The sequence below is a fragment of the Terrapene carolina genome, unplaced genomic scaffold (assembly GCF_002925995.2).
Source record: "Terrapene carolina triunguis isolate 2854851 unplaced genomic scaffold, T_m_triunguis-2.0 Scaffold85, whole genome shotgun sequence".
Classification (NCBI taxonomy): Eukaryota; Metazoa; Chordata; order Testudines; family Emydidae; genus Terrapene; species Terrapene triunguis.
In genome coordinates, this window is record NW_020664436.1 from 62,279,657 (window position 1) to 62,307,484 (window position 27,828).

The 27,828-nt window shown below is 42.0% G+C and overlaps 2 protein-coding genes across 3 annotated transcripts in view; one reads left to right on the forward strand and one right to left on the reverse strand.

The window, feature by feature from the left end:
* MCM9 (minichromosome maintenance 9 homologous recombination repair factor) overlaps window positions 1-27,828 on the forward strand; it is a 74,926-nt gene that overhangs the window by 31,524 nt on the left and 15,574 nt on the right. For both annotated transcript variants that reach the window (XM_024205386.3, XM_024205385.2), the window contains exons 8-9: window positions 21,338-21,512; window positions 26,315-26,517. In XM_024205386.3, the coding sequence (XP_024061154.2) occupies window positions 21,338-21,512; window positions 26,315-26,517 (378 nt within the window). The remainder of the gene's footprint in view (window positions 1-21,337; window positions 21,513-26,314; window positions 26,518-27,828) is intronic.
* On the reverse strand, window positions 1,473-16,761 carry ASF1A (anti-silencing function 1A histone chaperone). Its single transcript, XM_026649845.1, has 4 exons — window positions 16,456-16,761; window positions 11,387-11,502; window positions 4,937-5,113; window positions 1,473-1,915 (listed from the first exon to the last, which is right to left on the reverse strand). The coding sequence occupies exons 1-4, from the start codon at window positions 16,562-16,564 to the stop codon at window positions 1,703-1,705; spliced, it is 615 nt and encodes a 204-aa protein (XP_026505630.1). The 5' UTR covers window positions 16,565-16,761; the 3' UTR covers window positions 1,473-1,702.

Below are 27,828 nucleotides of genomic sequence, written 5' to 3' on the forward strand. Positions count from 1 at the left end.
AAGGCACAAAATGCAGTTAGGCATTGAACTCTTACAGTCTTTCAGTTCAAATGGGGCACCTAATTGTCTGTTGTACATTTGAAAATCTGAAGGGTTTTTGTTGTTGTTGTGTGTACACTGAGGAAATATTCACAAATTTGGATCAGTTTATTCATTCGATGCACTTTCTGCCCTAGGTGGAAATTTGATCAAAAGTGTTTGTGTTTAAAAATGAAGACAATCTCACAAATGCCCTGAAACAATAGAAATTCTTACTAGTTAGGGCACCTGCATCCTTACTAAACAATGTCGGAAGATAAGAGAAAATGCTCCCTATTTTCTTTTAATCATCATGGGTTTTACCTTCCTTTAAGAGAAATAAGTTTTGGAACCTAACAGGTTCACAGTGTCAATGGTTATTGCTAAATACTGAACTATGTTCTTACCAGGCTGATGACAAATGTTATATCAGCTATAGGTGTGCATAATCTATCCACCCTTTTGCCTTGACTCGCATAATAAGATTAATGAGCAGATTTGGAAGAACAACTAAATTGTTAGTCTTATCATTATTAACTGTCTCAAATCTGTGCAATTACCGCTTGGTCATTATCTTCAAGGATGGTAACAGAATACTTTATGGTAAGATCTTCAGGTCAGGTATTGTGTGTGCGCATGTGTACAGTGGTATCACAGTGGAGCCTCAATCTTAATTTGTGCCTGTGGGTGCTACTACTACAATACAGAAATAATAAAATTGTGTATTGAAATGTCTTAAACCCAAGGTATTTTATGAAGCTAAGGTAGGATGAAGCACTTCAACCTCTTATTAACTATCTAAACAGACTACATGAATAAAGAGGCTTTTAAAAAAGTAAGTGTACCAGGCCGTGATTGTACATCATAATCCTATAGGGAGCAATTTTTTTTCTTACTAAGTATTCATGCTATTCCTTTTGAAGTTTAAATTTTGTAACTGCTTGAAACCTTTCAACCAATTGTGCAAGCTATTAGCATGGTTAAAAGAGAGTTCTTTGCTGCGCCCACCTACTACAAATGAAACATTGTTCTTAACAGACTATATAACGTGACTTAATAGCAGCAGGAGGAGATAAAAAAAATCGAATCCTAAAATCCCAGATAGCAGATGGTAGATCTCAAATTGCATGCTTTAAGTAACAAGTATGTGCCTTGAAAGGCATAGACGTTTGAACCTAAAATTATACTGTGCTGTCTGTTTTCACAGTAGAGGACATTTTAGGATTATTTTGTAGAGATCACTTTTTTTTCCCCCTTTCTTTGCATTTTATCAAAAGACAGCTTTGTTCCTAAACTATTATTAAAGGGCAATGAAATTGTATTCAGCATTATTAATATTAGGGATGAGCCCAAGTCATCACTGTTCCATCTGTGCTTAAATATTTTTAACTTTCTGTTCTTTAGGTTTTTAATTATATTTACAGAGAAAGAGAAAAATAATACATATGCTTTAATCAGATTAAGTTTAGAGCAAATAAAATAACAGAGAAAAAACTACTTAAAAATAGTTGTATTTATATTCCACAATTTGCTCAAATACTGTTTTTTTCTTATAAACTTTCTACAGGATGTTTTAAAACAACTTCTTCACGTTGTTTGTTGACTATGTACTTAAGGAATTTCAGGCAAATAGTTCTGGTTGTTTTTACAGCTTAACACATGTACAGTATCAAAATGATGGTAGTCACATGCAGTCCATATGAGATTCTAACATGACATTTAATGAATTTTCTGATGTTGACCATCCCTTTGATGCTGAAGGTAATGCATCTGTAGAAAGAAGTGACTGTAGATTTGGGTTACTGCTCTCTGCATCTTCCAGTTTTTCAGTGTTGTCCTCCCAGTTAATGTGGAATCTTGTGACTCTGGGGTTAGATGCCAAAATATTCCTTTGTAGCTGGAGGAGGAGAAAGTATATTAGTTGTGTGTGCATGCAAGATTACTGTATAAATTTATGTACAAACATAACTAATCTCTACGAATTTATGGCACTTGAACTTTAATCTACAGATGCTGCATATGTATCAGGAACAGATGTTTACCATACAGAATCAATCCATCTAGTCCAGCATCCTGCCTCAGTGGCCAAACTTGATTCAGAGGATGACATAGAGCCCTCATCTTGCACCAAGCTAAATGTGCCATGCTCACCCGAAGGGAGTAGATTTCCTTCTTAACATCCCACCCTAAACATGAGATTTGAGTGTGTTTATCTTAGCTTGCATATATACAAATGTTCAGCACAGAATTAAATTATCCAGTCCTGGTTTAAAAAAAAAAAAAAAATCTAAGCACAGTCTGAGGCAACTAACCTGCAGCAGTTAATTGCACAAACTGACTGATTATACAATGTGCAAAGTAGTAATACTGTTTATTTGCTCTAATTACATCGTGTCTCTTTTTTCTTCTCTGATCCTGCAATCCTTCCTCATGTTAGTAACACTACTCTGCGAGTTGTTTTTCCATAAGTGTGCTTTAGATCACATTTTGATCTTGACTTAATCTGAAAACGTACTTAGCGTTGGAACAGGAAGGTGACCTGGCCTCAGTTAGATAGTATTGTTGGCCCTTATTTTTCTTTTGACAAGATGACAGGTATGTGTGTATGGATATAGCCAAAAAATGTATTCATTTTTCACTGCCTCCTTTCTACTTTTTAATTAAAATACTCTGGAAAGTTTGTTGTTAACTATTGAAAACGTGCATATTACAGCAGGGTTTAAGACACCAGAATCTCCCATGTTGCAGAACCATCTGCCCTCATCATGAAAGCTTAGCTTCCTTAGCAGTATGAGTTCTGTGGCTCTGATTCTTGCACACACACACTCTTGCCAAATGGAAGGCAGCAATCTACACCATCCCTTGAAGTCACTGCATATGGATCACAGTACAATCAATTAATTATTAAACTAATCCTGGGAAAACTCTGTCCTGGAGCTAAAAACTGACCTTTTTCTCCAAAGAAAGAACAGTCATTGAGTAATTCCTCTTACCCAAATTGACAACCTTTTATTTTCAAACCGGATCTGCTTATTTCCCCTTCAATTATAATTATGTTTTTAACCAACGCATCTTCAATTCAAACTAAATGTCTAAATTCTGCACAGAAGAATTCTAATTTAGCCAAGGATTCTGCACTTTCATCGTGTGCCCTGCCACCAAAATTGCTAGATAAAATTAAGAACCTCCTGGAGTATTGGTGAGTGAAAATGGTTCAGAAGAAGTTTGCTGCTTTTTTGTTAAAAGCGGGGTTAACTTTGCATAAACAAATGATACTAGATTAAAGTAGTAGTTGAGAGGTTTTTTTCTTGTTTGTTTGTTTTGTTCAAGTACTTTTGAAGAAACTTGGATATTTAGAGGCCAAAAACTTTAGCATTTACACAATAAAAAATGGCATAAAAGGAAATGATTATAAAGTCAAAAATAAAAAATGGGGGAAAGAAAGGAACAGATTGGAGATTTAAGGTGAAGATATTCAAAAGTTAATAGCAACTTTGGGTGACCAACTCGAGGCCCCTTCAAGTGGCCTGATTTTCAGGAACTGCTATGCACCTGACCCCTGAAAATTAGGCCCCTGTGGGGTGTCTCAGGTTAGGCACACCAAATCACTGGTCATTCTGAAAATCGTGGCCTTAAGTGTCTTTTAGTGATCCACATTTAAGTGTAGTTATATCAGGATATCATTTTTTGGGAATGTGTGGCTTTTCTCTGGCCTAATTATTGCAGTACATGCATTATTCTGGTCCACTTTTCAGATTTTAACATCATATCATTTACCTATAATGGAAAAACAATTTTACCTCATTACCCTCCCCCATTAGCCTTCTAACATTAGTTTATATACATTACTTCCTTAAATTTCCATGCAAATAAAGGCCCTGGCCCCGACAAGGTGTTCCATGGAGGCAGACCACTGTGCCCTCATAGAACCCCAATGACTTCCACGGGGGTGTGTCTATGTGGAACACCTTGCAGGTTTGCAGGTGAACAAACATTTGCCAATGCCCTCCCTCTGTGCAGTGTTGTGTTCCAAATAATTCTTCTTTGACAAGTCATTTTAATGCAAGTCCTGACTTAGTTTAACAAAAAACAGACTTTTTTCTAGCTCATGTTCTTAGTTTAGATTTTGTGTTTTGATATTTTTAAGTCAAATATGTGACTTAGCAACTATGTGTGATTATTCAACCAACTCTAATCAGGTCAGTCTCCACAGCCCAAATGTGGTCCATCTCCAGTTTTTGTTAATATGAATATCAGTTATGATATTTGTGATATAGATATTTGTCCATTAGGAAATGGAAAGAGACCAACAACTCATTTCACATAATCCATGTAAGGTGGCAATAGCTTCTGATCACTACTGATCTGGGAAGGATTCTGGATGAAAACCTGTATCCCAATCTCCTTCAAAACTATGATAACTATGTGTCACCTTAAATTTGTTTACTAAATCTTTTGTTTTTGCTTGATTTGATAGCTAGTTTTGTATGGCTTAAGGCAATGATACTCAGACTGAGGCTTAGAAGCCAAAGTGGTTCTTTAATGTGTCTCCTGTGGGTCATTGCAGCACATGATATTAAAAAACTGTGATTTAATTATTAACTGATCTAAGTTATTAACCTATCAGGGTGCTTTTGCTATGTTATTAACCAACTGTAGTTGATAAAATAATAATACTTGGTCACTCATTTTGCTGTGAGAATTATATAAACTAAATATTTCCCCGGCATACTGTTTAAATATGAATATATAATACTATAGTAAATGAAACAATGAATTCACACTACTGTGGCTCTTCTGGGTAATGCTGATTGCTAATTTGGTTCCTGAACCACTGAGGTCTGAGTATCACTGGCTTAAGGAATTGTTTGGTTTTGTTTTTTAAGAAAGAAAGACTATTGAATAGAACATTTCTTACCTTAGAAAAGTCTGGTTTTACTGGAGGATTCTCTCTCAATTCTGTTTCAGTATATTCATTGTTTACATAATAGCCGACTCTAATAAATTCTTGGCCTCGGTAGGTGCATGTAATTAACACAACTGTTACACCTACTGCATCTGCATCTGGAATAAGTCCTGGATTAGGAGCGTCAGCCTAAAATGTAAAAGGAAAAGGTTATTGAAACAATACAGATTGATCTACCTCATCTCCAATTTTATACCATATGGCTATCTAGCAGGGGGCAGTAGGGTTATATGTCACATCCATCATGTGGATTAAGCAATGGCTGTGCACAAATTTTAAATTGATGATTCATGCATAGTCGGGAGATAGAGTGCAAGCACATCTACTCTGCTCTCTCAGTAATTGCAACCTTGGATTTAGGGCACTACTCTCTAGAGATACATAGCAATTCAGTCTCCAGGGTTTATTTGTTTGTTTTTTGTTATTTCTGAAACCTAGATGAACAGGCAGCTTTTGCATCTGAAATTGGTTTTTTTGACCAATTACCAGGTAATCTGTAGTTCAGGCAGGTGCACTAATGTCCCTCCAACTCTGCTGTGCCACTGTTCTCCACCCCAACCTTGAAAGATTACCCTTGCTAGTTTATTCTTCATGAGGTCTGTGAGGTTACACTGGGGTGCATATGTTTTCATAGCTGATAGATTAATCTGGTAAGGAAAAACTGCAAATCATACTTCAGCAAGGAGAGAGGACTGGATTGCAGTGAGGTTTGAGCTATTCCACAGGCTAATGAGAGAAGGAACCAGTATGCCTTTTGTCTCTAGGGTGTTCAGGTGCCCGGTTTTCAACTTATTGCGGGGAGGGGGAGGGCAGGGAGGTGCTGGTTCATCACCCACATCAGCCCCTACTCAGCCAGGGCCGCCTCCTACCTGCATTGGGCAGCTGCAGCTCCCAGCCCCAGCTCTGCAGGAAAGTCTCTCCCAATCCAGGTAGGGGGAAGAAGGAAAGAGCAGCGAGTAACAGGGGAGAGGGAGAAAGAGGAGCAAACGGAGGGCAGGACCTCGAGGGAAGAGGTGAGGCAGGGAGGGTGGGGCCTCGGGGAGAAGGGGCAGGCCAGTTCCAGCATTCTTGCTGAGTGTCCGGTTTTTAAATATTACAAAGTTGGCAACCCTATTTGCCTCCCTCCCCATAACTTAGTTTGTTACAGTGTGTGTTGTTAAATGCAACTCTCTCTTCACTTGGAGAGAACTTCTGACACATTTTCAACCAGTAACTCAGGCCTAATTAATATGCATTAATCTTTCTAAATGATCTAGCAGTGGCAGTCTCGTTGTTAATAAAAAAATATGTAGCATAAAATGGGGCTCAACCCCAATCTTTTGCAATGCTTTTTGGCTATAACTTATTGTTGAATTTTTTGTTTCACCCTAGACCTAGGACTTGTAACAATGCATGTTTCTTCACGGGATCATTGCATAAACTGCTTCATGTTTACAAAACAGCAATTAAGCACTGCACTGCACTATTGCTAGGAAAGTTACAGCCAAACATATTTCTAATAGTTTATTATACATTCTAGTACTGTGGCCTGTTGAGCTAGTTGATCATATGTCATTGGCTCCTGTTCCCTGTCTCCTTGATTCTACAAGTATCCATAAACCAGCCTAGATACCTTAACTAGGGGCTGTGGCTACTGAGGAGAAGAAAGAGATGTTACACCCCTTGGGGACAACAGCCACCAGTGTGGTGGGAATAGCCAGCCAGTATTATCCAAAATCAGGCAGGGATAAGGCAGCCAGGCAGTATATCCAAAATTGAAAGGCTAAGACACAAAATAAGTTACACCCTAGCAAGGGAAATAAAAGGCAATAAGAAAAAATTATAAATACATAAGGAGCAAGAGAAAGATGAAGGAACATGTAGGTCCACTAGTTAGCTGGGAAGGAGAGCTAACGGATCATATCAAGAAGGTTGAGGTCTATAATGCCTGTTTTAAGTCAGTCTTCACTGAAAAGATTAATGGTGACCAGATACTTAACACAATTATTAACAACAAGAAGGAGGCAGAAACACAAGCCAGAATAGGGAAAGAACAGGTAAAAGAATATTCAGATGAGTTAGCTATATTCAAGTGGGCAAAACCTGATGAAATTCATCCCACAGCACTTAAGGAACTGTCTGAAGCAATATCAGAACTGCTAGCAATTATCTTCAAGAACTCATGGAGGACAGGTAAAGTCGCAGAGGACTGGATAAGGGCAAACATAGCACATATCTTTAAAAGGTATCTTTAAGAGGACCCAGGAATTATAGACCAGTCAACCTAACTTGGATACTTGGAAAGATACTGGAACAAAAATATTAAACAATCAATTTGTAAGCACCTAGAGGACAACAGGGTAATTAGCAATAGCCAACACGGATTTGTCAGAAACAAATCATGCCAAACCAACCTAATTTCCTTCTTGCACAGGGGTATTGGCCTAGTGGATCAGAGGGAAGAAGTAGATGTGATAGATCTTGAATTTAGTAAGGCTTTTGACACAGTCAGTCCTACGTGATATTCTCATAAGCAAACTAGGGAAATGTGGTCTAGATGAAATTACTATAAAGTGGATGCACAACTGGTTGAAAAACAGTACTCAAAGAGTAGTTATCAATGGTTTTCTGTCTAACTGCAAGGACATATCTAGTGTGGTACTGTAGGCGTCTGTCCTGGGTCCAGTGCTATTCTGTATTTTTAAAAATGACTTTGAGAATGGAATGGAGAGTATGCTTCTAAAATCTGCAGATGAAATCAATGGGGGAAGGGCTGCTAGCACTTGGGAGGGCAGGATTAGAATTCAAAACGACCTTAAAATGAAGAGCTGGTCTGAAATCAATAAGATGTAATTCGGTAAAGACAAGTGCAAAGTACTATGCTTAGGAAGGAAAAATCAAATGCACAACTACAAAATGAAGAATAATTGACTAGGCAGTAGCGCTACTGAAAAGGATCTGGGGGTTATTGTGGCATATGAGCAAACAATATGATGCAGTTGTGAAAAAGGCATATATCATTTTGGGCTGTATGAACAAGAGTGTCATATGTAAGGCATGGGAGGTAACTCTCCCATTGTACTTGGCATTGGAAAGGCCTCAGCTGGTGAACTGTCCCCAGTCCCTGGCGCCACACAGAAAGACATGGACAAATTTGAGAAAGTCCAGAGGGGAGCAACAAAAATGATAAAAGGTTTAGAAAACCTGACCTTGGGGGAAAGGTTAAAAAGCTGGGCATGTTTAGTCTTGGGAAAAGATGCCTATGGGGAGACATGAGAACAGTCTTCAAGTATGTTAAGAGCTGTTATAAACAGGATGGTAATCAATTGTTCTCCCTGTCCACTGGTATTGAAGGTGGGACACGAAGTAATGGGCGTAATCTGCAGTAAGGGAGATTTAGGTTAGCTATTAGGAAAAACTTTCTAACTAGGAGGATAGTTGAGAGCTGGAATAGGCATCCAAGGGAGTTTGTGGAATCCACGTCACTGGAGGTTCTGGCTGAACTCCCCTTACTACAGTTATGCCACCAGAAAATTTGGCCCCATATGAAAATACACATACTCGGGCACATAAAATAATTGCTTCCTCACCTGCCAATGAAATGCAGATGCTTCTGGGGAAAGATTTAGCAATTCCATCGATGCACAACAGATTTATACAGAGTGGAAATAGTGGCTTGAAACTGCAGGGAGCATTTAAATAGGCAGAATTTAATTAAGAAAATTGTGTTATAGAAAGGCATGGCCCTATCTAGAGTAGGAGAATGAAGTATTCAGCAAACATGTTCTAGTCTGTTGCATTCTATATGGGTTCTTATATAGCACTCATCACCGCAGTAGCTGAGTGCCTTCCAGTGGTGCATTAAGTGATGTGACTAAAAACATCTGTCACATGTTGTGTGTTCTCTCAGTGTTGGTTAATGTATGTTAACACATTTTTAAAGCCACTTAGCACCTGGCATAGACAAAGACTAGCCTTTAAAACATGTTATCTGGTCATGGTCATTAGCTTGTCCCTTACTAATAACCACAACCAGTTAACATCTTCTTTAAATGCCACTGTCTTCATCTATACTAGGTACAAAGTGTTGTTTAACAATGTGATAGTTAACATATGTAAACTATTTACATGTTTGCCAAACTCCCCTAATTTTCCTAGTCTAAACAGCACCACCAAGTCACCCTTTTGTGCAGAAAGTGCTGTGAGATCTTTAATGTCCACAAGTGCTCAGAACTTTGATTTTACATCTTATCAAAAGATTGCCCCTACAGCAACACAGAATCTTGCACAGGATATATTCCAATATAACCAATGTTCTCTATGTCTAACTCCTAGTTTGGCTGAGGTAAGATAAATATTCATAGTTGAAACATGATAAATGATTCCTTCTTGTGTAAATATCATATCTGGGGGACATGTGAAGTTTGGACAATCAGGGTTACATGTATAACATGTCCAAAAATGTGCCTCTTTAGATAAACAACATCAGCTCTTCCTCCTATCTCTCTCTACCACCAGCAACATTTATAACCTAAAAAATATTAATTGTAATTTTTAGTTTTAAAAATGAATCATAGATTCTTCACCCAAACTAATGTATCTTTAAAAAAAACAGGCATAAATGCCAGCTCATCTTTTTGAGCAGTGTACCACACTGCAACCCATTTCCAAAGGCATCAGAAGGTCACAGACCACTTCCGTCAATTTACATAGTAAGTTGTTATAACTAAAGGGTTAAAACTTGATAGTGGAAGAAATTCTAATAAGGGAAGTAATTTCTCATACATCATCTTTATTGTTAGTGGGGAGAAAATAGCCCCAGTATTGAAACCTAATTAATAGTGAAGTGCTTAGAGAATGATTTGTATATAAAAAACTGCTAAATGTATCCACCTTCCTGCTCTTATTGCTGTGCCTTTGACCTGCCCTGTAAAATAAAGTTTTCCTTTATCCGAAAGTTTCAGATGTGCTCTGAAGCATTCGAATAATTGGGATTTACATGTTTATTCAAGATGCCTTAGACATTTTCTACACACACCTTGACACCACCCTTAAAACAATTGTATCAACTGTCAGAAAGATAGAAGCTCATTCATGTCTTCAGTTATTTTCTTTAGTTATACGCATGAACTCCAGTGTATCTTTGCCATAAAATCACAGCAAACTGCAGTTCTCACGTGGGGATGGAAGTACAGTTCTTCTGGAAAGAGCTAATTTTAGTTTTAGTCTGACACTTCTGCCAGTGCAGTTTAGTCCTCTTTTACCAGACGAGACTAGCACTGGATAAAAAGAGGTTGTGCTGAACTGAGGCTATGTCTACACTACAAGCTCTACAGTAGCATACCTAGAGTTGTGCTGCTGTAGCATAGTCACTTGTTTTCTGTCACTGTAGTCAATCCACCTCCTCAAGAGGCAATAACTAGGTCAATGGAAGAATGCTTCAGTCGACCTAGCTGTCTCTCTACTGAGGCCTAGGCTGGTTTAACAATGTCTCTCAGGGGTGTGTGAATTTTTCACACCCCTGAACGACATAGCTACGTTTTAGGTGTAAACCAGCCCTAAATTTTAGGTGTAGACCAGGCCTGAGTCATGGTTTTGTGATATGGAGAAAGCACCACTAGGAATTAAAGTGAGACTTAAACCAGACCAGTGCATTAAGCCACCTCACTGCCATTCTCTCCCCATTTTCCCTTAGGCACTGCCTTATTTGTAACTCTTTGGCTTTGTCAGTTGGTAGCTCTTAGGATTTCCAAACATCTGAAAATTTGTGTGAGAGTCCTAATCTTCATGTGTCTCCCTGACATGCTTCAATGCTACACTGAGAATCCCAAACTTATTTCAGGACTTGTGACATTGTGTTGCAATTATAGCATCATGGCATGAAGATTCAAACATCATGATGCAATATTGTCTTGCTGAACAAAGATAAATAGATGGCTGTCCTGTTAAGTTTTACCATGAGCTGGTCACTGGGAGGAGGGACCTAGACTAACCTTTTATACCCAAAGTTTCCCACAACTGCTACCCCCACCACAACCAGTGGTACAACTGTTGGGAAGTGCTATCATAGACCAGCTAACTGGCATTTTTAACCACTGTGTTGTCTAACCTTGCTTTGAGCAAGGTTAGACAACAGAACAGTTAAAATGCCAGCAGCCACCAGAGCCTTGTCTACACTAGCTGCCTCCCCCCATTCCCTCATTGATACCACAAGTGGAGCTGTAGCAGTAGGAAATTTCAGAAAAAACAAGGGCTTGTGCAGACAAGGCCTTAAAGTCAGGAACAGTAGATTTAAGGAGTTGACACAAAATGGTGTTTGCTAGGAAAAAATATATTATTGAAATGCTGCTTTGCTTTAGGCTGTCCCCTTTAAACATAGAATTAACTCAATTATTTTAGCAATATTGAAAATAACAAACTTACCTGAAATACAAACATGTGCCTTCCTGCAGGAACAGGTCCTACTAAAACGGAGTCTAAAACTTGATCATACTCCTCACTTTCTGCTGAACCCACATAAATTATTTTCCATTCCAAATCTACATTAAAACAAAAACAGTATTTTTAAAAATGCCCACAATTTGCACATAATTTAATTCTCTCTCTTTGAAAAAGTCAGTCTATAGCCTAAGGGTCCCAGGTCTTGCTTATTTAGGACTTTAGCCCAAAACTGCCTCCATAGCTGCTGGTCCATAAAGACTAAAGGCTTGTCTACAAGGGGAAATTTACTAGCATAATTATACCGCTTTAGTTATACCAATACAACTCTAGATGAGCTTTCTAAGTTGTACACCCTTTGCTGCCAACATTATTCAGAAATGGTATGCCCTCTGGGAAAAGGCCGTGTAATGCCATTTTTGGACATAGGCTCCTCATGGATGGAGAGAGAGGGACACTGGACATAGTGACAGTAGGGAATAGTGATGTGTAGAAAGTGAAGAGCTCATTTACATGAGGTAGCCATGGACTAAACAGCAGCACAACATCCAAGCAGAGTTCTCCCTGCTCCCCCCCCCAAAAAAAAATTTTTTTTTGCAGAGCAGGCTAACTTGTTAATTGAATAGCTAGCCCACTGTGTACACACACGCACACACACACACACACACACAGAGAGAGAGAGAGAGAGATATAATTGATATTGTGATTACAGAATACTCTCAGTAAAGGTTTTGGTGTTTGGATGTAACCTGAATCTTGAGATGGAATTTATAACCATTTTATGTAAAATCAAATGTATTTTATGGTTTCATAATACAATTTAAAGAAACCAAACAATACTAACAGTTCATAGGTTTCCTGGCCCATTTATATTGCTGTGCTTACTCTCTGCCCCCACTCTCTGTTTAAAAACCGAAACTATCAACTAACATCCATTAGCTCTTACTTCTGCTTATTTTTAACTTTCACTTTCCAGTTAAAACACACACATGGCAAAACTAACCCGCCAGAATTCTTGCCTTTTAAACAGACAATAAACGGTCACGATGATGGGTTTTGCTTATTGAAAGATGCCATTTGTGATTATTTCCTTTTTTTAAAATGGAACTTATTTTAAAATCTGTTTCAAAGAGTGCCTTTAAAAAAAAAAAACCCTGATGCGACACATTTTCAACTTGTCTTTCAGTATGGAACAATGCCCTGATCATGCATATACCGTCATTAGCACATACTCCTGTGCCATTCCATAGTCTTCAACAAGACACTCTGCACAGGTGCAAACAGGAGTCTATGCTAGGTATTCCTGATGCAGGACAAGAGCCTAAGGGCTTGTCTACACTGGCAACTTGCAGCGCTGCAACTTTCTTGCTCAGGGGTGTGAAAAAACACCCCTCCTGAGCGCAGCAAGTTTCAGCGCTGTAAAGCGCCAGTGTAGACAATGCACCAGTGCTGGGAGCTACGCCCCTCGTGAGGGTGGTTTTTTTTAGAGCACTGGGAGAGCTCTCTCCCAGCGCTCTGCCACGACCACACAAGCCATGGTACAGACTAGCCCTAAGTAAGAAGAAAATGCAACATTGTAACACAACTTGGCTGCTTTATGATTCGAGTCACTGTTTTTCATACTTTTTTGTATGTTTATTTTTTAAATGGCATAACTCATAGGATTCAGGAAGGCATTTTTCTCCCTTTGTATAGCACAGCATAATTTTCCAGGTGCTGGATGGGAATTATTTGCCTACCTTTGAAGTATCTGGTATTGCCAAGACAAGATATCAGACTAGACAGGTAAATGGTCAGATCCACTACGGCAATTCCTACGTAAATACACCACACACAATTGAGGAGTATTGTGTAGGCCAGGAAAGTTCATAGCATATCCATTATAAGCCACATTCTGGACTGATAGTTTACAACATTTCAGACTAGGAATAATATTGGGGGGGGGGGGGTGGTACAGAGAGAGTAAAAGCTATTTCATAAATTATATGCCAGGGGTCGGCAACCTTTCAGAAGTGGTGTGCCGAGTCTTCATTTATTCACTCTAATGTAAGGTTTCGCGTGCCAGTAATACATTTTAATGCTTTTAGAAGGTCTCTTTCTATAAGTCTATAATATATAACTAAACTATTGTTGTATGTAAAGTAAATAAGGTTTTTAAAATATTTAAGAAGCTTCATTTAAAATTAAATTAAAATGCAGAGCCCCCTGGACCGGTGGCCAGGACCCGGGCAGTGTGAATGCCACTGAAAATCAGCTTGCATGCCACCTTTGGCACGCGTGCCATAGGTTGCCTACCCCTGTTATATGCTAAAAAGGTAACTATCAAATCCTACTTGTTTAGGACTGTGTGCCCATTAGTAACTTTTAAAATAGTTTAAATAAATGAAGTTAAAAAATTAAATTGGCAAGGGATTGGTCTGATTTGGAGAGAGAAAAAAAAAAAACAGTAAATGACCAAGATATTAGTGTTTGAAAATTAAAGCAAGGATACACCTTTCTTCATAAAATTTAAGAAGAAAAGATGATTATCTGTAATAATAATAATTTTAATGACTTATATCAGGGGTTCTCAAACTTCATTGCACCATGACCCCCTTCTGACAATAAAGTTACTACATGACCCCAGGGGGAGGGCGAGAGCCAAAACTCCGTCACCCTGAGTGGGGAGAGCAGGGGCTGGAGCCCAAGCCCTGCCACCCCGGGTCGGGGAAGAGGGGGCCACAGCCCAAGCCCCGCTGCCCTGGGTGGAATGGAGCTTGGGCTTCAGCCCTGGGTCCCAGCAAGTCTAATGCTGGCCCTGGCGACCCCATTAGGGGTCCTGACCCACAGTTTGAGAACTGCTGACTTATATGAAAGATCAACATCTGTGGCCATGTGGAGGTACACACATGGTGATTGGTGGTTATGCTGTACCTGTACTTCTCATTCGCAGTTGAAAACAGGGATAATAGTGCAAAAAAAAAATTGACGTAAGCCATCTTTATTTCTGCTCATTTAGCCACTAATCAACCTGGCCCAACTTTCATTTAAATCCATCTAGTGTTGAGTGTGATACATACAAATGCACACAGATAGGAAGGGAGGGTTGAAGTCTTTGCAGCACTGGTGTAATCTGTGTCTTGTCTGGAGCACCACCAATCAAACAGGCTGCTGCATTCTGCACCAGCTCTACTATCCAAGTAGTCTGAACGAGTAGCACCATGGCATGGATGCCTTGTTTACACCAGAGAAATCTTTACAAAATTTCTCACCACCTCCGCACAGGTGTTTACTGCATACCTGTACAAACGATGGCAGCTGGCCTAAACTAACACGTCTACCACTGAGAAAACTGGTGAGCTGCAATAATGCTAGAGCAACAGTTAGAGAATTTAAGAAAATGTTGAGTGTAGACAGGGCCTCTACGGAGAATACCAGCAAGTATGATAATTAGACCAAATATTGTGGTGTTTTCTGTGATGTGGACACTTGCCCTTGGAAACTGGCCTGACCAAATGCATTTGGTGTAAGCCTCCAACACATAATAAAATAGTAGTGACTGAAAGTTACAGATCTGGGCTGGATTTGAACTGGTGACACAAAGGTACAAAACACTCCATATATCCCATTACCAAAGCTTTGAACTGTTTAGTTCCCCCATAAAATTAAAACAAAAATAAGTATGTTTATTTTCCCCTACCCCTTAAAATGTTGGGATCCCCATGTATCAGATGTCAGCGACAGTGACTAGCACCTATTGGATCTGTCCTCTTCATAGGGGCACAGAGAGCACAAGCTGCAAGTCAGTTGTGGCCACAGGCACTCCCACTCCTCTCTCCAACGCTTAAGTAACTTTCAGACTGGTCACTAATAGCTTGCTTCTGCCAGTGCTCTTGAGGGAAGCTAAAGGAAGCCCACTCCCCTCTCCCAGGCCACAATGGTGAGACCAGTGGTCCCGGAGAGCTCCTCTGGCCAGAAGAGAAACAGATTTTGCTTTCTGCTGTAAAAATCCTGTTTATCAACCGGCAGCACTGGCCCAATACACGGTAGGGTCACTGCTATGAACCCTTCTGGACGATTCCTGTAGAATTTGGTGAGAGTAACCAGCACTGGAGGAGTCGCTGCTGAGCGATGCAAGAGGTTAATGCCTAGTCCACCCTCTGTACTCGGCAGTGGGTGGGTACATTGCTGACCTCACTCCCTGCACAGCGCACCCCGCTCTGTATAGGCTGGGGAGCAAAAGACTAGGTTTGAAGAGTGAACCGGAGATCCCCAGCTGGCAGGACATAGCATAGTACACCTGGACCCCCTGGCTGCCAACAAACAGCAACTTTCAAGTGAGTTCTAAAAATATTATTTCCTTTCCCCGCCCTCCCTCTCCGGGGGGCTTAGTACCCACGATAATACTAAATCTGTAAAGGGATTCAGTCGGCTACTTTGATTATTTTCAGACATTTTGTAAAATACTAAGTGCTGCAGCTACATTTAAATCTCTCTACTTTAACCAACCCTCCCCCCGCCCCCTCAGAAAGATGTTTTCTCCAAAAAATATTCAAATCGAATATCAAGACAATGAAAATATTTCCTGGGATGTGTTTTCCCCACTTAGTGCAACGTTTCCGCAGCATATCGCTTTGCTCTGCTCAGCAACAGTTCACCCCAGCTAAAGGGATGCATGCTGAGATGTGCTCGTTAACCCCTCATACACACACACACACACAGAAACACAAAGCTGGCAACATGGCTACCACCACTCAAACAAGTTCCTGGCAACTTAAGCTTACGTTATAAAATGCAGTGTTTGGATCTGAAATACAGCAGCACTCAACTCTGCAGCTGAGGACACAATAATCAACTTTCCCTTGCCTTTCAACCTAAACGCGCCAGCCTAAGACAGAGCATTTCTAAACAGCGTTTAGATGCCTGCCAGCCCATCCTTTCATCTAGTCACACCGAGGCAGAGAAGGAGAAACTGTTAAATAGTAGAAGCAGGCCTTTGCAAAGTTTAAACCTTTTAAAACCTGAAACTAGTAGCTCTGGGTTATAAAATCCGTACTGGGAAAAAATCTACTCACCTTCAGACAGATCCTCTATGCACTCAAACGTGATTTCGAATTGAAAAGGATTGTAGAAAGGAGAAGGATTATCCAACACCACTACATTGTTCACCTGAACCTTTGCCATATTTTGAAAAAAATACAAACAATAGGAATAGGGTGTTAATGCAGCACAATAAAGTCCAATGTGTTATTTTTTTGTAAAGCACAAACTCCAGTGCTAGTACTTGGTCAAGGTTGTAGAGCTATGACTTGAGAAACTTTTTTTTTTTCTTTTATTTACAACAGGAACACTCCACACTGTTTTGCAGCTTTCCTATTTCACTAAACTACAGCCCATTCTGCTCTGTTAACTGGCAGCCTTGGCAGTGATTGGCTGCACACTGAGCTATGACCCTCCTCCTGAAGCTTCCTGAAAGAACAAGATGGGCTCCTTTGCTCAGAATAGGCTTGAAAATATTATCTGCTGCTCCACCTGCTGGCCCAGAGTAGGCTAAAGGCTTAGAACAAAGTGGCATGATTGAATCTGGGAGGAACGAAAGAATGAAGGACGAGCTAGTCTGACATTGTTTGAGCACTGGGCTCACAAAATGTACGGAAGGGCATCAGTGGCTGGAGTTGGCTTTTTTGTTTTTCCTCTCCTTACTTTATTTAACACCTTCCCTTTTTTCTCTTTTCTTTTTTTCCTTCCAAATCCAACATTTCTGTATGGCCAGAGGTTGAATAGAATTATTTCATAAGGAAAACAAAGATGTAGTTGCTGATTTTTTTTCTTTTGCTAGTTTTAAATCTGTTAACCCCATTGGCTTTACTCCTGATTTACAATGTTGCATGTTAAACCATGAAACCCTTACATGAGTAGTCCTTCCTGAGAGCTTGTCTACTCTTAAAATGCTGCATCTGCACCACTGTAGTCCTTCAATGTAGATACGATCTATGCTTGATGGGAGGGCTCTCCTGTCAGTGTAGGTAATCCACCTCCCCAAGAAGCAGTAGCACACGCTAGCCCTGGTCTACATCAGGGGTTAGGTCAGGAGCCAGGTCTCTCGGGGGTGTGGATTTTTCACACCCCAGAGAGATGTAGCTATACAGAAGTAAATTCCTACTGTAGACCAGGACTCATACAATTAAAGCCATTGAAGTCAATGGCACTGTTCATTTGACTAGTGAGTACGTGAGAAAGGGCTGTGGGATCAAGCTTATGTTATGTTTCAGGGCATGCTTTCCATAAATGGCTTTTCAGTAAAAGGGATGCTAGTTTATGAGGATGTGGAAGAATAATTGTTATAGGCCGTGATCCTACAATGAGCTCCACCGTGGGCATACGGGGCAGCCTGCACAGAGCTCACTGTGGGTTTGGAGCCTTAATGTTTAAACGGAATTGATCCTCATTCAAGTACCTAGAGAAATCTCAGCTTTAGGAAAGCTATTGCACAAGCATGTTCTGCCAGAAGCAACCTACATTACCCACAGCTCACCACCATGGCATACTTAGATGTGTAGAAAAAAATCAAAATGCTTTAAGGTGAAATCATAAATCAGGAAGTGAGGTACAATGGGCTTGAACATCCCCTCAAGGTCCATGGGGAAGGGGCCTTCTGCATGAAGATCTCACTGTTTGCATATGGAGGATGGGGCAGTGACCCAGATCTGTGGCACCAGGTTTCTTATCTCCAGCCTCTGAAGAGAGCAGCTGGCAAGGTCAGAGATCTGTGGCTGGGGAGGGGACAAGATGGGCAGGGCTGGGTGAAATGCTAATTGTCTCTCTCAACTCTATGGGGAATCTACTCTCAATTAAATACAGACTCAGACTGTATTAATTTCTGAAAATTAATTAATTAATTTCTTGAGTGTAATAGAGTGTCTATGTAAGACAGTGTTTTAGGGGCTACTGCCTGCCTGGAAAGCCTGAGTTATGCTGACAGGGAGCCACAGCAGAGCTGTAGAGGGCTGGAGGGCAGTGCTGGGGCACAGAGATTCTGTGTGGAAGCCTGTGGTCTTCAGCAGATCCCTGAGATCACAGTGAGTTTTCCTCTCAGATGGCTCTCTCCTGTACGTTCTTCCAGTGCAGGGGGCAGTCTTGATCTGTATTTACAAAGAAATTATATTGTACTGCAGTGGTTCTCAAAGCCGGTCTGCCGCTTGTTCAGGGAAAGCCCCTGGCGGGCCAAGCCAGTTTGTTTACCTGCCGCGTCCGCAGGTTCGGCAGATCGCGGCTCCCACTGGCCGCGGTTCGCCGCTCCAGGCCAATGGGGGCTGCGGGGAGGCCAGCACATCCCTCAGCCTGCACCGCTTCCCACAGACCCCATTGGCCTGGAGCGGCGAACCGTGGCCAGTGGGAGCCGCAATCGGCCGAACCTGCGGACGCGGCAGGTAAACCACCCTGGCCCGCCGGGGCTTTCCCTGAACAAGTGGCGGACCGGCTTTGAGAACCACTGCTGTACTGAATATGTGATCAGTGTTCACTAGTACTTTCTATACCGGGGTGGGCAAACATTTTGGCCTGACGGCCACATCAGGATATGGAAATTGTATGGCGGGCCATGAATGCTCACGAAATTGGAGGTAGGGGTGCGGGAGGGGGTGAGGGCTCTGGCTGGGGATGCGGGCTCTGGGGTGGGGCCAGAAATGAGGAGTTCAGGGTGCGAGAGGGGGCTGCAGGTTGGGGACGGGGGTGAGGGCTCTGGTGTGGGGCTGGGGATGAGGGGTTTGGGGTACAGGAGGGGGCTCCAGGCTGGGACCGAGGGGTTCTGAGGGCAGGAGGGGCATCAGGGCTGGGGCAGGAGGTTGCGGTACAGGCGAGGGTTGTGAGGGCTCCAGCTGGGGATGCGGGCTCTGGGGTGGGGCCAAGGATGAGGGGTTTGGGGTGCAGGAGGGTGCTTCAGGCTGGGACCAATGGGTTCAAAGGGCAGGAGGGGGATCAGGGATGGCAGGTTGTTGGGGCATAGGGGGGGAGGGCTCTGACTGGGGGTGTGGGCTGTGGGGTGGGGGTGGGGATGAGGGGCTTGGGGTATAAGAGGGGGCTCTAGGCTGGAATCGAGGGGTTTGGAGGGTGGGATTGGTATCAGGGCTATGGCAGGGGATTGGGCGCAGGGGGGCTCAGGGGTGCAGGCTCCGGGCAGCGCTTACCGCAGGCAGCTCCCAGAAGCATGTCCCACCTCCAGCTCCGAGGCGCAGTCAGGCGCCTCTGCATGCTGCCCCGTCCGCAGGCACCGCCCCCGCAGCTCCCATTGGCCACAGTTCCTGGCCAATGGGAGCTGTGGGGGCGGCACCTGCGGACGAGGCAGCGCGCAGAGCCGCCTGGCCACACGTCTACGTGCTACGTAGCAGCCGGAGCGGGGGTCATGCCGGCTGCTTCCTGGGAGCCACGTGAAGCGGGGCAAGCCCCCGACCCCACTCCCCGGCTGGAGAACCGTAGCGGGGTAAACCCCCGACCCCGCTCCCCGTCAGGAGCTGAGGGCCGAATTAAATGATCTGACGAGCCAGATGTGGCCCACGGGCCGTAGTTTGCCCACCCCTGTTCTATACCTATCTATCACAGGGCTAGAATTTATTTTGGTTTTTGTAATTCTGCTATTAAACCAGCAAGGTGATGTACTGCCTACGTTGTCCTGCGGTTAGATCGGTGAACTAAAACCCAAGAGAACTAGGGTTCATCTTAGCGAATCTCCCTAAAAAACATGCAATATGTCAGTAAGAAATTTCCATTTTCATTGACTCTTCACTGACTATTGGGAGTACAGAATTGCACTCACAAGAACTGTGCACCAGCCAAAAGGTTGTGATTTCTGGTTCCAGTGCTCCATTAAGGTCTTTGGGCCCATTGCAGTCCTAGCGGGAGGATCTTTGGACTGGATGTGGCCCTAGCACTCCATAACATCTTTAGGAGCTATGGAGTGTGGGTCATAGGACCATTTGTAATTCAAGCAGTGATGGAGTGGAGAAAAAAGAGCTGGAGAGGGAGAAACTAGGGGAACTAGACAGAAGAGGTAACAGATAGAGATCAGGGAAGGGGAGAAGGGGAGTTGCAGATGTTTAAGGATGGATGGCCATTCTAGTAGTTGTAGCTGCAATCCCAAATGTTACATAAATACTTACTAGTACCATTGTCCTAAAGTTAACTCCTTTTCAGAACTAACTACTGTATCAGAGAAAAAACTGACTCACTGGAGAAAGTGAAAATTGAATAGTCTTGATATGTAAACAAGAAACAGGTCAGGCAGCAGTTCAAACTCTTCATGCACTCAGAGCTGTGAGACTTAATTACAGCAGTCACAATCAGCAGTTTCCATTTGCAGATGCTTTGGGGAACTTTTTCTTTGGTTTTAGTTCCCATGCATTTCCACTCTCAGGTTTCACTTTAAATTTAATGTTCAAATGAACCCAAAAATCAAAGAGAAACTCTGTCAGAACAAGTTCGAAGTTTAGTCTATCACTTCTGTTTCGTGAACTGGGGAGTGGGTCTCTGTTAAAAGATATGTTAAAATATTTTTATTTTGCAGAGTTTGTTGCATGGCCTTTTGAGGCTTATATATGCTTTAAGTGTTGATAGTGGGTCAGATGTATTCCTGGTATAACTTTGCTAATATCATTGAGTTTGCTTGACTCGACGAATTTAGTTCCTTTTGTAAATTTGTTCATATCATAAAACCATCACCTCAAAATTTGGCATGCTTGGCAGATTTTGCTCCACAGACCATTACCTGGACTATAATAGATGGGATGTCGTACCAGTAGGTCTGAATTGAGGTGCTTTAGCAGACCTCTGCATTGAAGCTTGCACATTGCCTGCATTCTCTCTTCCTGGCACTAGCTAGTATATTTAATCCGCGTTTCCCCCCCCCCCCAAATGCACACACACATTTTTGAAAAAGACTGAATGTAAATAAATATTCTTCAGGTTTGACGGTAACTGCGGTGAAGGATTCTGGAGAATGGAATTTGGAAGCTGGAGCACTCGTGCTTGCAGATGGAGGTCTTTGTTGTATTGATGAGTTTAATAGCATCAAGGAACATGACAGAACCAGCATACATGAAGCAATGGAGCAACAAACCATCAGTGTAGCTAAGGCAGGGTAAGTGGCATTTAAATGCATGTGATGAAATAACAAAATATCTTTCCCCTGAATTCCGAAATATTAAAATGAATGTTAGATTTAGATTTGCCCCTCTGACCAATTTAAATCTTTCCTATACCGTACTATACATTTTTGTTTTAAAAGATACTCTTAAACTATGAGTCAAAATTTCAAAGGCGGGTGCAATGGACCAATGGATGCATATGAATAAAATACTTTTGGATCCCCTGCATCATCTTTGGAAAATCTGGCCATTGCATATGAAGAGGGCATGTTAAGAAGAGTGTTTTGGAGAGTGGTGGGCTATGGGGTACTGTGGAGAGTGAGGCATTTTTTTAAAATGTGAGTTGCAGTTCAGAAGCCAGGACTGAAAACACTTTTTTCTTTTTCCTCCATGAATGGCAAATAATTAGTCAAGCAGCAAAAGAAGAGGGAGCAATTCCCAGGCTACTTGTTTTTATATGGTGGCCCATCTCATGAAAGAGACTACTGGCCACTAACCTGTGAAGGGAAAATGGTATATGCTACTTCTGAAAACTTAGATTTTTTAATTCTGTGGCAAGTGAAGCTACTGGCCAAATCCTCAGTCTGTCCACAAAGGAGACAGACAGCCTCCCTAATGGAACAGCTGGAGATTTCCCTAAAGTAGCAGAATCTCTGGCTGGCACAGAGCCAGGATAGCCAGTTCTATCCCACCCTCTCTCCAGTTCAGATGTGTCAAGGGTGGGAGGAGGTGGGAGGATCACTTTGCATTCCAGTGATCTTGATCCAGCAGAAAGGCTTCAAGGGTGTTGTGGCTGCCTGTGTAAGTTAGAGCAGTCTTGAGGCTGCTCTAAATTACACCAGGGACTGAATTGGCCCATAGCTGTCCTCAGCCTTGGGGGGTGGAGGGATACAAAGCTGGTTTTAATCCACCTTTATCCCTGCCTCCTCAGGTCCTGCTATTATCCTATCTTATCCAGAACTTGAGGTTAAGGAGGTAGGTCTTCTTAAAGAGCCCACTCATAAATGAGTTATTTACATAACTGAAATCCGTTAGCTGGTTTATGAGGCAGTAAATTCTTAGCTATGTAGAAAATACCATTGTTTGACAAGACATGCAGACATACTGAAAGAGTGCATTTACCTCAGAATCTGAGGACTGCAGGGTGCTGGAGGAGTTAAATTTGGAGAATGACCTTGCAATTAAGTGACCTTGCTATCTGAGGTGAGGGCACCAATTGATCTCCTTTGTAGATTCTGGTGCCAGCAGACTATGCACACACAAAAAAGTCAAACCTGGATGCCTAAAGTTAGGTTCCTAAACCCTAAATTTAGGTACTTGCGTACAAATGGTCTGGCTTATGAAGACATAGAGCCACTGCAGATAATCTGGTCTCCTGTCTTTCATCCAAAACTTTCCTCCCATTCTCTGTCACTGATGAACGTACCACCATTCTCCCTGTCACTAATGCTTGGAACCTGGGAGTCTTTAATTCCTCCCTTTCTCTTTACATCTAGACTGTGTCCAATATCTTGCTGGTTTTTCCTGCATAACATATATTTGAAATCAAACCTTTTCTTCCTGTCTAGTCACACACAACTCTTGTCCAGGCCCAAATCGTCTCCTGTGTTGATTGCCATAATCTCCTCCTCTTTGGTATCCTGATATCCACATCTTCTTGGCCTTTCAAACCGACTCCCTATTTTGAATATCTCCACTGACGCTCCCTTTTCCACACACATCAAATTCAAGCTATTTGCCTCGCGCCCCCCCCCCCCCCCCCCCCACACACAAGGCACTTTAGGCTCTGTCCCTCCCTCCTTATTTGCCCCTGTCTCTTTTTAGTTTTTCCTGCACCCCACATCCTCAGCCAATGACAACAACTTTGAGACCCCATTCATCTGTTTCTTCCATAACCATTCCAGGGTTTTTTCCCATATTGCTGTGTGCTGAATGGCCTCTCCTCGTTTAAATTCCTCCTCAAGACTTGCTTCTTCCACAAATGCTAAGCCAAGTAAGCCACTGATCTCATTCTATTTACAAAAGCAAGCCAACACACCTACTTCACCATCTGGTGCACTAACCTTCTCTGAGTTAATGAATCGCTAAACATATTGCCTTGGTCCTGGTTGTGGATTTCTGCTAACCACCTCCCGTTTGGTTTAACCCAGGGGTAGGCAACCTATGGCACGCGTGTCGATTTTCAGTGGCACTCACACTGCCCGGGTCCTGGCCACCAGTCCGGGGGGTTCTGCATTTTAATTTAATTTTAAATTAGTCTTCTTAAACATTTTAAAACCCTTATTTACTTTACATACAACAATAGTCTAGTTATATATTATAGACTTATAGAAAGAGACCTTCTAAAAACATTAAAATGTATTACTGGCACGCAAAACCTTAAATTAGAGTGAACAAATGAAGACTCGGCACACCACTTCTGAAAGGTTGCCGACCCCTGGTTTAATCTGTACCCATGTTGGAGCTTACAGCTCAGTTCACAGTTCTTTTCAGCATAACTGCAACTGCCTACTGTGCAGACGGGGAAAATCACCTCAGAAGTGCGCAGGCACAGTTCACTAGGGGCAAGTCCCGCTTTACATTAACCTTACACAGGCACAACTGCCCGTAGCTAATGTAACAAACATAGCAGAGAATAGATCCGTATGTTTCTAGTCCAGACTGTTGCCTTCCAAATGTGAATCAAGTATAAAATGATTAATTTCTGTCTAAGCCTGGAAACAGACTGAAAAATATCTGTGAGATAAGGTGGGTGAAGTAGCATCTTTTATTGGACCAGCTTCTGTTGGTGGGAGAGACAAGCTTTTGAGCTACACAGAGCTCTTCTTCAGGTCTGGGAAAGGTCCTGAGGGTGTCACAGCTAAATATAAGATTGAACAGATAGTTTAGCATAGGTAATTAGCACTTTTTCTAAGGGACCATTCAAGGTGAAGTGGCCATTAAGTGGCCTGTAGTCACAGGACAAAAAGGGAGGTTAGTGGATACAGATTGTTGTAATAAGCCCCCAGCCACCCCCAAAAAATCTGAAAATCAAGAACAGACTGCCTCATTCACAAAACTAACCCTCTGAAACCCAATGAACTTAAATTTCAACACTGTTAACCACTTCATTGCAGAAACGTACAGCTAACTACCTTTATCTCACAATCCCAAACTGTGTTCCATGTCTTCTGGGGTCTTCTGCCAAGCTGCCAAAACCTCCAGTGTCCCCTCTGACAACGTCTCACAGGTAACTGTGTGTTTGTTGTCAGTGAAAAATCCGTAGCATAATAAACATTAAAACTTAGGAGCGGAGTAGAATAGAGTGAACTTCACTTTCAAAACACATAAACCAAGGGGACAGAGTGGCTCATTTCCGTATTTAATTCAATATGGGCAACTCCAACCAGGTAGCGTGGCTGCTCCTTTTTGGAATAGTTAAGGTGTGCTGGGGCTCCCTCCCCTGCAGCCCTCTGATCCAAACTGTGGGAGGACTGAAGCGGAGGGGAAACCTGGCTCACCACTGTTGCTTTTTGGGGAGGGGAGGGGGGTGCCCAGTCAACCTAAACAATTACACTCTTCAGAATGGTATTTAACTTAATCCAATGACCTAACACTGAATCTGTTTTCAACTTTTTCTCCATATTTATGTTTTTTATGCTATTTTTATATGAGCAGTTTTAATAAAGTAGGGCCATACAATATCCCCAGTATGCCAAGTATCCGCTCATGAGGATGTTGTCTACAACAAATGTGCAAGTCTGAAAGTCTGCCATTACAAGTCCTCTTGTCCTGATGACCTATTCCAGCAGTATGGATAGGAACTCCCCATGTACTTGAACCATGCTAATGACTTGGACTTGCTATGGTTTGGTTCAATCTATTTTGTAAAATGGATCCATGTTTTAACTGGATCCCCTGATATAGTTGATTTTGTTTTGTAGATGGGAACTTAGAACACAGTTTTGCTCTCAGCACACAAAGCTTCAGTCACTTGCTTTAAAAAGCACTGTATTTACTTAGGAATTTTCAAATAATTATAACATTACATAGAGAAGTTAATGTTGCTTTGTTCATTTAATCTCTCTTTGTACTGGCTGGGAGCCAATGCTCTTTTCTTGTCGTGTATACTGTAAATCGGAAAGCTAAGATTATTGGCTCTAACCTACATTCAGGTTCTGGACATGAAGTAGCAGCTAGCCTGGAGCCGACTGGAAATAGCTTGGTGATAAACCAAATTTAGAATAACTCTTCTGTTGCCTTAATTGAAAGGATTGTGCTGTGACTACTGGGACAAAAGTGTCCCACTGCACCTAAAAACACAGGAGCCAAGACAACATGATTCAAGGAGAAAATACCTTTTTCAGTGTAGAAAAAGATATAAAACGCTTAGCCATAGGAACAGCATATATATATATATATATATATATATATATATATATAAACCCTGAATTGAGATATCGGAGCCATTAGCGATTATCTTTGAAAAGTCATGGAAGATGGGGAGATTCCACAGAACTGGAAAAAGGCATATACAGTACCAATCTATAAAAAGGGGACTAAGGACAACCCAGGGAATTACAGACCAGTCAACTTAACTTCAACACCTGAAAAGATTAATTAAGCAATCAATTTGCAGACACCTAGAAGATAATAAGATGATACGTAACAGTCAGCATGGATTTGTCAAGAACAAACCAGCGATTCTATGAATGGTGCTATGTAAACATAAAATATGATTATTTATATTTTACTCAAAAATTATTTTCTATATCCAATGACATGGAATAGTGATGTTCATCATCTTTGTCTTTAGCTTAGTGTGCAAGCTGAACACAAGAACCACTATATTGGCAGCAACAAATCCAAAAGGCCAGTATGACCCTAATGAATCAATCTCCGTGAACATAGCCCTTGGCAGTCCTTTATTGAGCAGATTTGACCTGGTCTTAGTATTGCTAGATACGAGAAATGAAGACTGGGATCGCATAATTTCTTCTTTCATATTGGAAAACAAAGGTAAGAATAGACTCTTTGAATGTATATAAAGCTTCTTCTGCCCACTGACCTTTCCCAAATCTTCTACAGCCCAGTTTTGGAGTGACCACTTCAGTGACTGAAAGCGTAGTTCAGTTTATTTTCATTTGATCCTTGATTTCATGCACGGTGTCAGTTGTGCTGGTTGTGATGAGGTTGCCTGTCCATTAGGAATAGGACTGAGACCACCAATCCCTGTCACCTAGATCAGTGGATCTCAACCAGGAGTCCAGGGCCTTCTGGGGGGGGTCGCGGGCAGGTTTCAGGGGGTCCCCCAAGCAGGATCAGTGTTAGACTTGCTGGGGCCCAAGGCAGAAAGCCGAAGCCCTGTTGTGCGGGGCTGAAGCCTGGGACCCTGAGTCCTGCCACCTGGGGCTTCAGCTGAAGCCTGGGCAACTTAGTTTTGCAGGACGCGTGGGGCACAAGGCAATTTCCCGGCTTGCTACCCCCTAATGCCAATGCTGACTTTTATATGCGGAAAAAGCGTTGTGGCACAGGTGGGTCGTGTAGTTTTTATAGCATGTTGCAGGGGGCCTCAGAATGAAAAAGATTGAGAACTCCTGACCTAGATTACTAAACACCTGTCAGATGGTGACAACTTTCAATCGGCCTCACTCCATGCCTGCCCCTTCTACCGTGTCCTCCACACCCGCTTCCCTTCCCTTTCCATTTAGCTGATCCCCTACGAAGTAACATACCCTACAAAGTAAAAGTGGAACTAACATGGCATTTGCTGCCCTCATATTGTTCACTCAGCTTGTTTGTTGTCCCTCTTCCTCTACCCTATCTTGTCTATTTAGACAATATTGTCTCTGTATTCCTTGTACTCCCCATGTGTCTGTACCATCAGTTGTCTCTTGTCTTATACTTAAGACTGTAAGCTCTTTGAGAGAAAGACTGTCTTTTTGTTCTGTGTTTGTACAGTGTCTTGGACAATGAGATCCAGGTCCATGCCTGGAGTTCTGAGGTGCTACAGTAATAATAATAAATAAATAAAAAGGTGAGGAAAATCTTCTTGCAGTCTCTCCTCCAGTGCACACCTGTGCCACATCTGACACATAGTGATTGGCCCTATAAAATATGTAAGATAGCTCGAGGAGATAATCATATATTTATGTGTCACTTTTCATCTCAAAAGATACCTGGATGTTTTACAGACTGAACAAGCTGATAAACAGTGAGCCTGATCTTACTCCCATTTAAATTGATGGGAGCTTTGCTTTTGACTTTACTAGGAGCAGGATTGGATGTTGGAGCCTGGGTTGAAACACAGCAATATTACAAAACAGTTCA

What these genes read in the sequence shown, in the direction of transcription:
- ASF1A (XM_026649845.1), bottom strand. Translation starts at nt 16,564, where the DNA reads ATGGCAAAGGTTCAGGTGAACAATGTAGTGGTGTTGGATAATCCTTCT. An exon ending in CATAGAGGATCTGTCTGAAG is followed by an intron (nt 11,503 to 16,455) that starts GTGAGTAGATTT and finishes GTTTTAATGTAG; the next exon opens with ATTTGGAATGGAAAATAATT. An exon ending in GGCACATGTTTGTATTTCAG is followed by an intron (nt 5,114 to 11,386) that starts GTAAGTTTGTTA and finishes TTTACATTTTAG; the next exon opens with GCTGACGCTCCTAATCCAGG.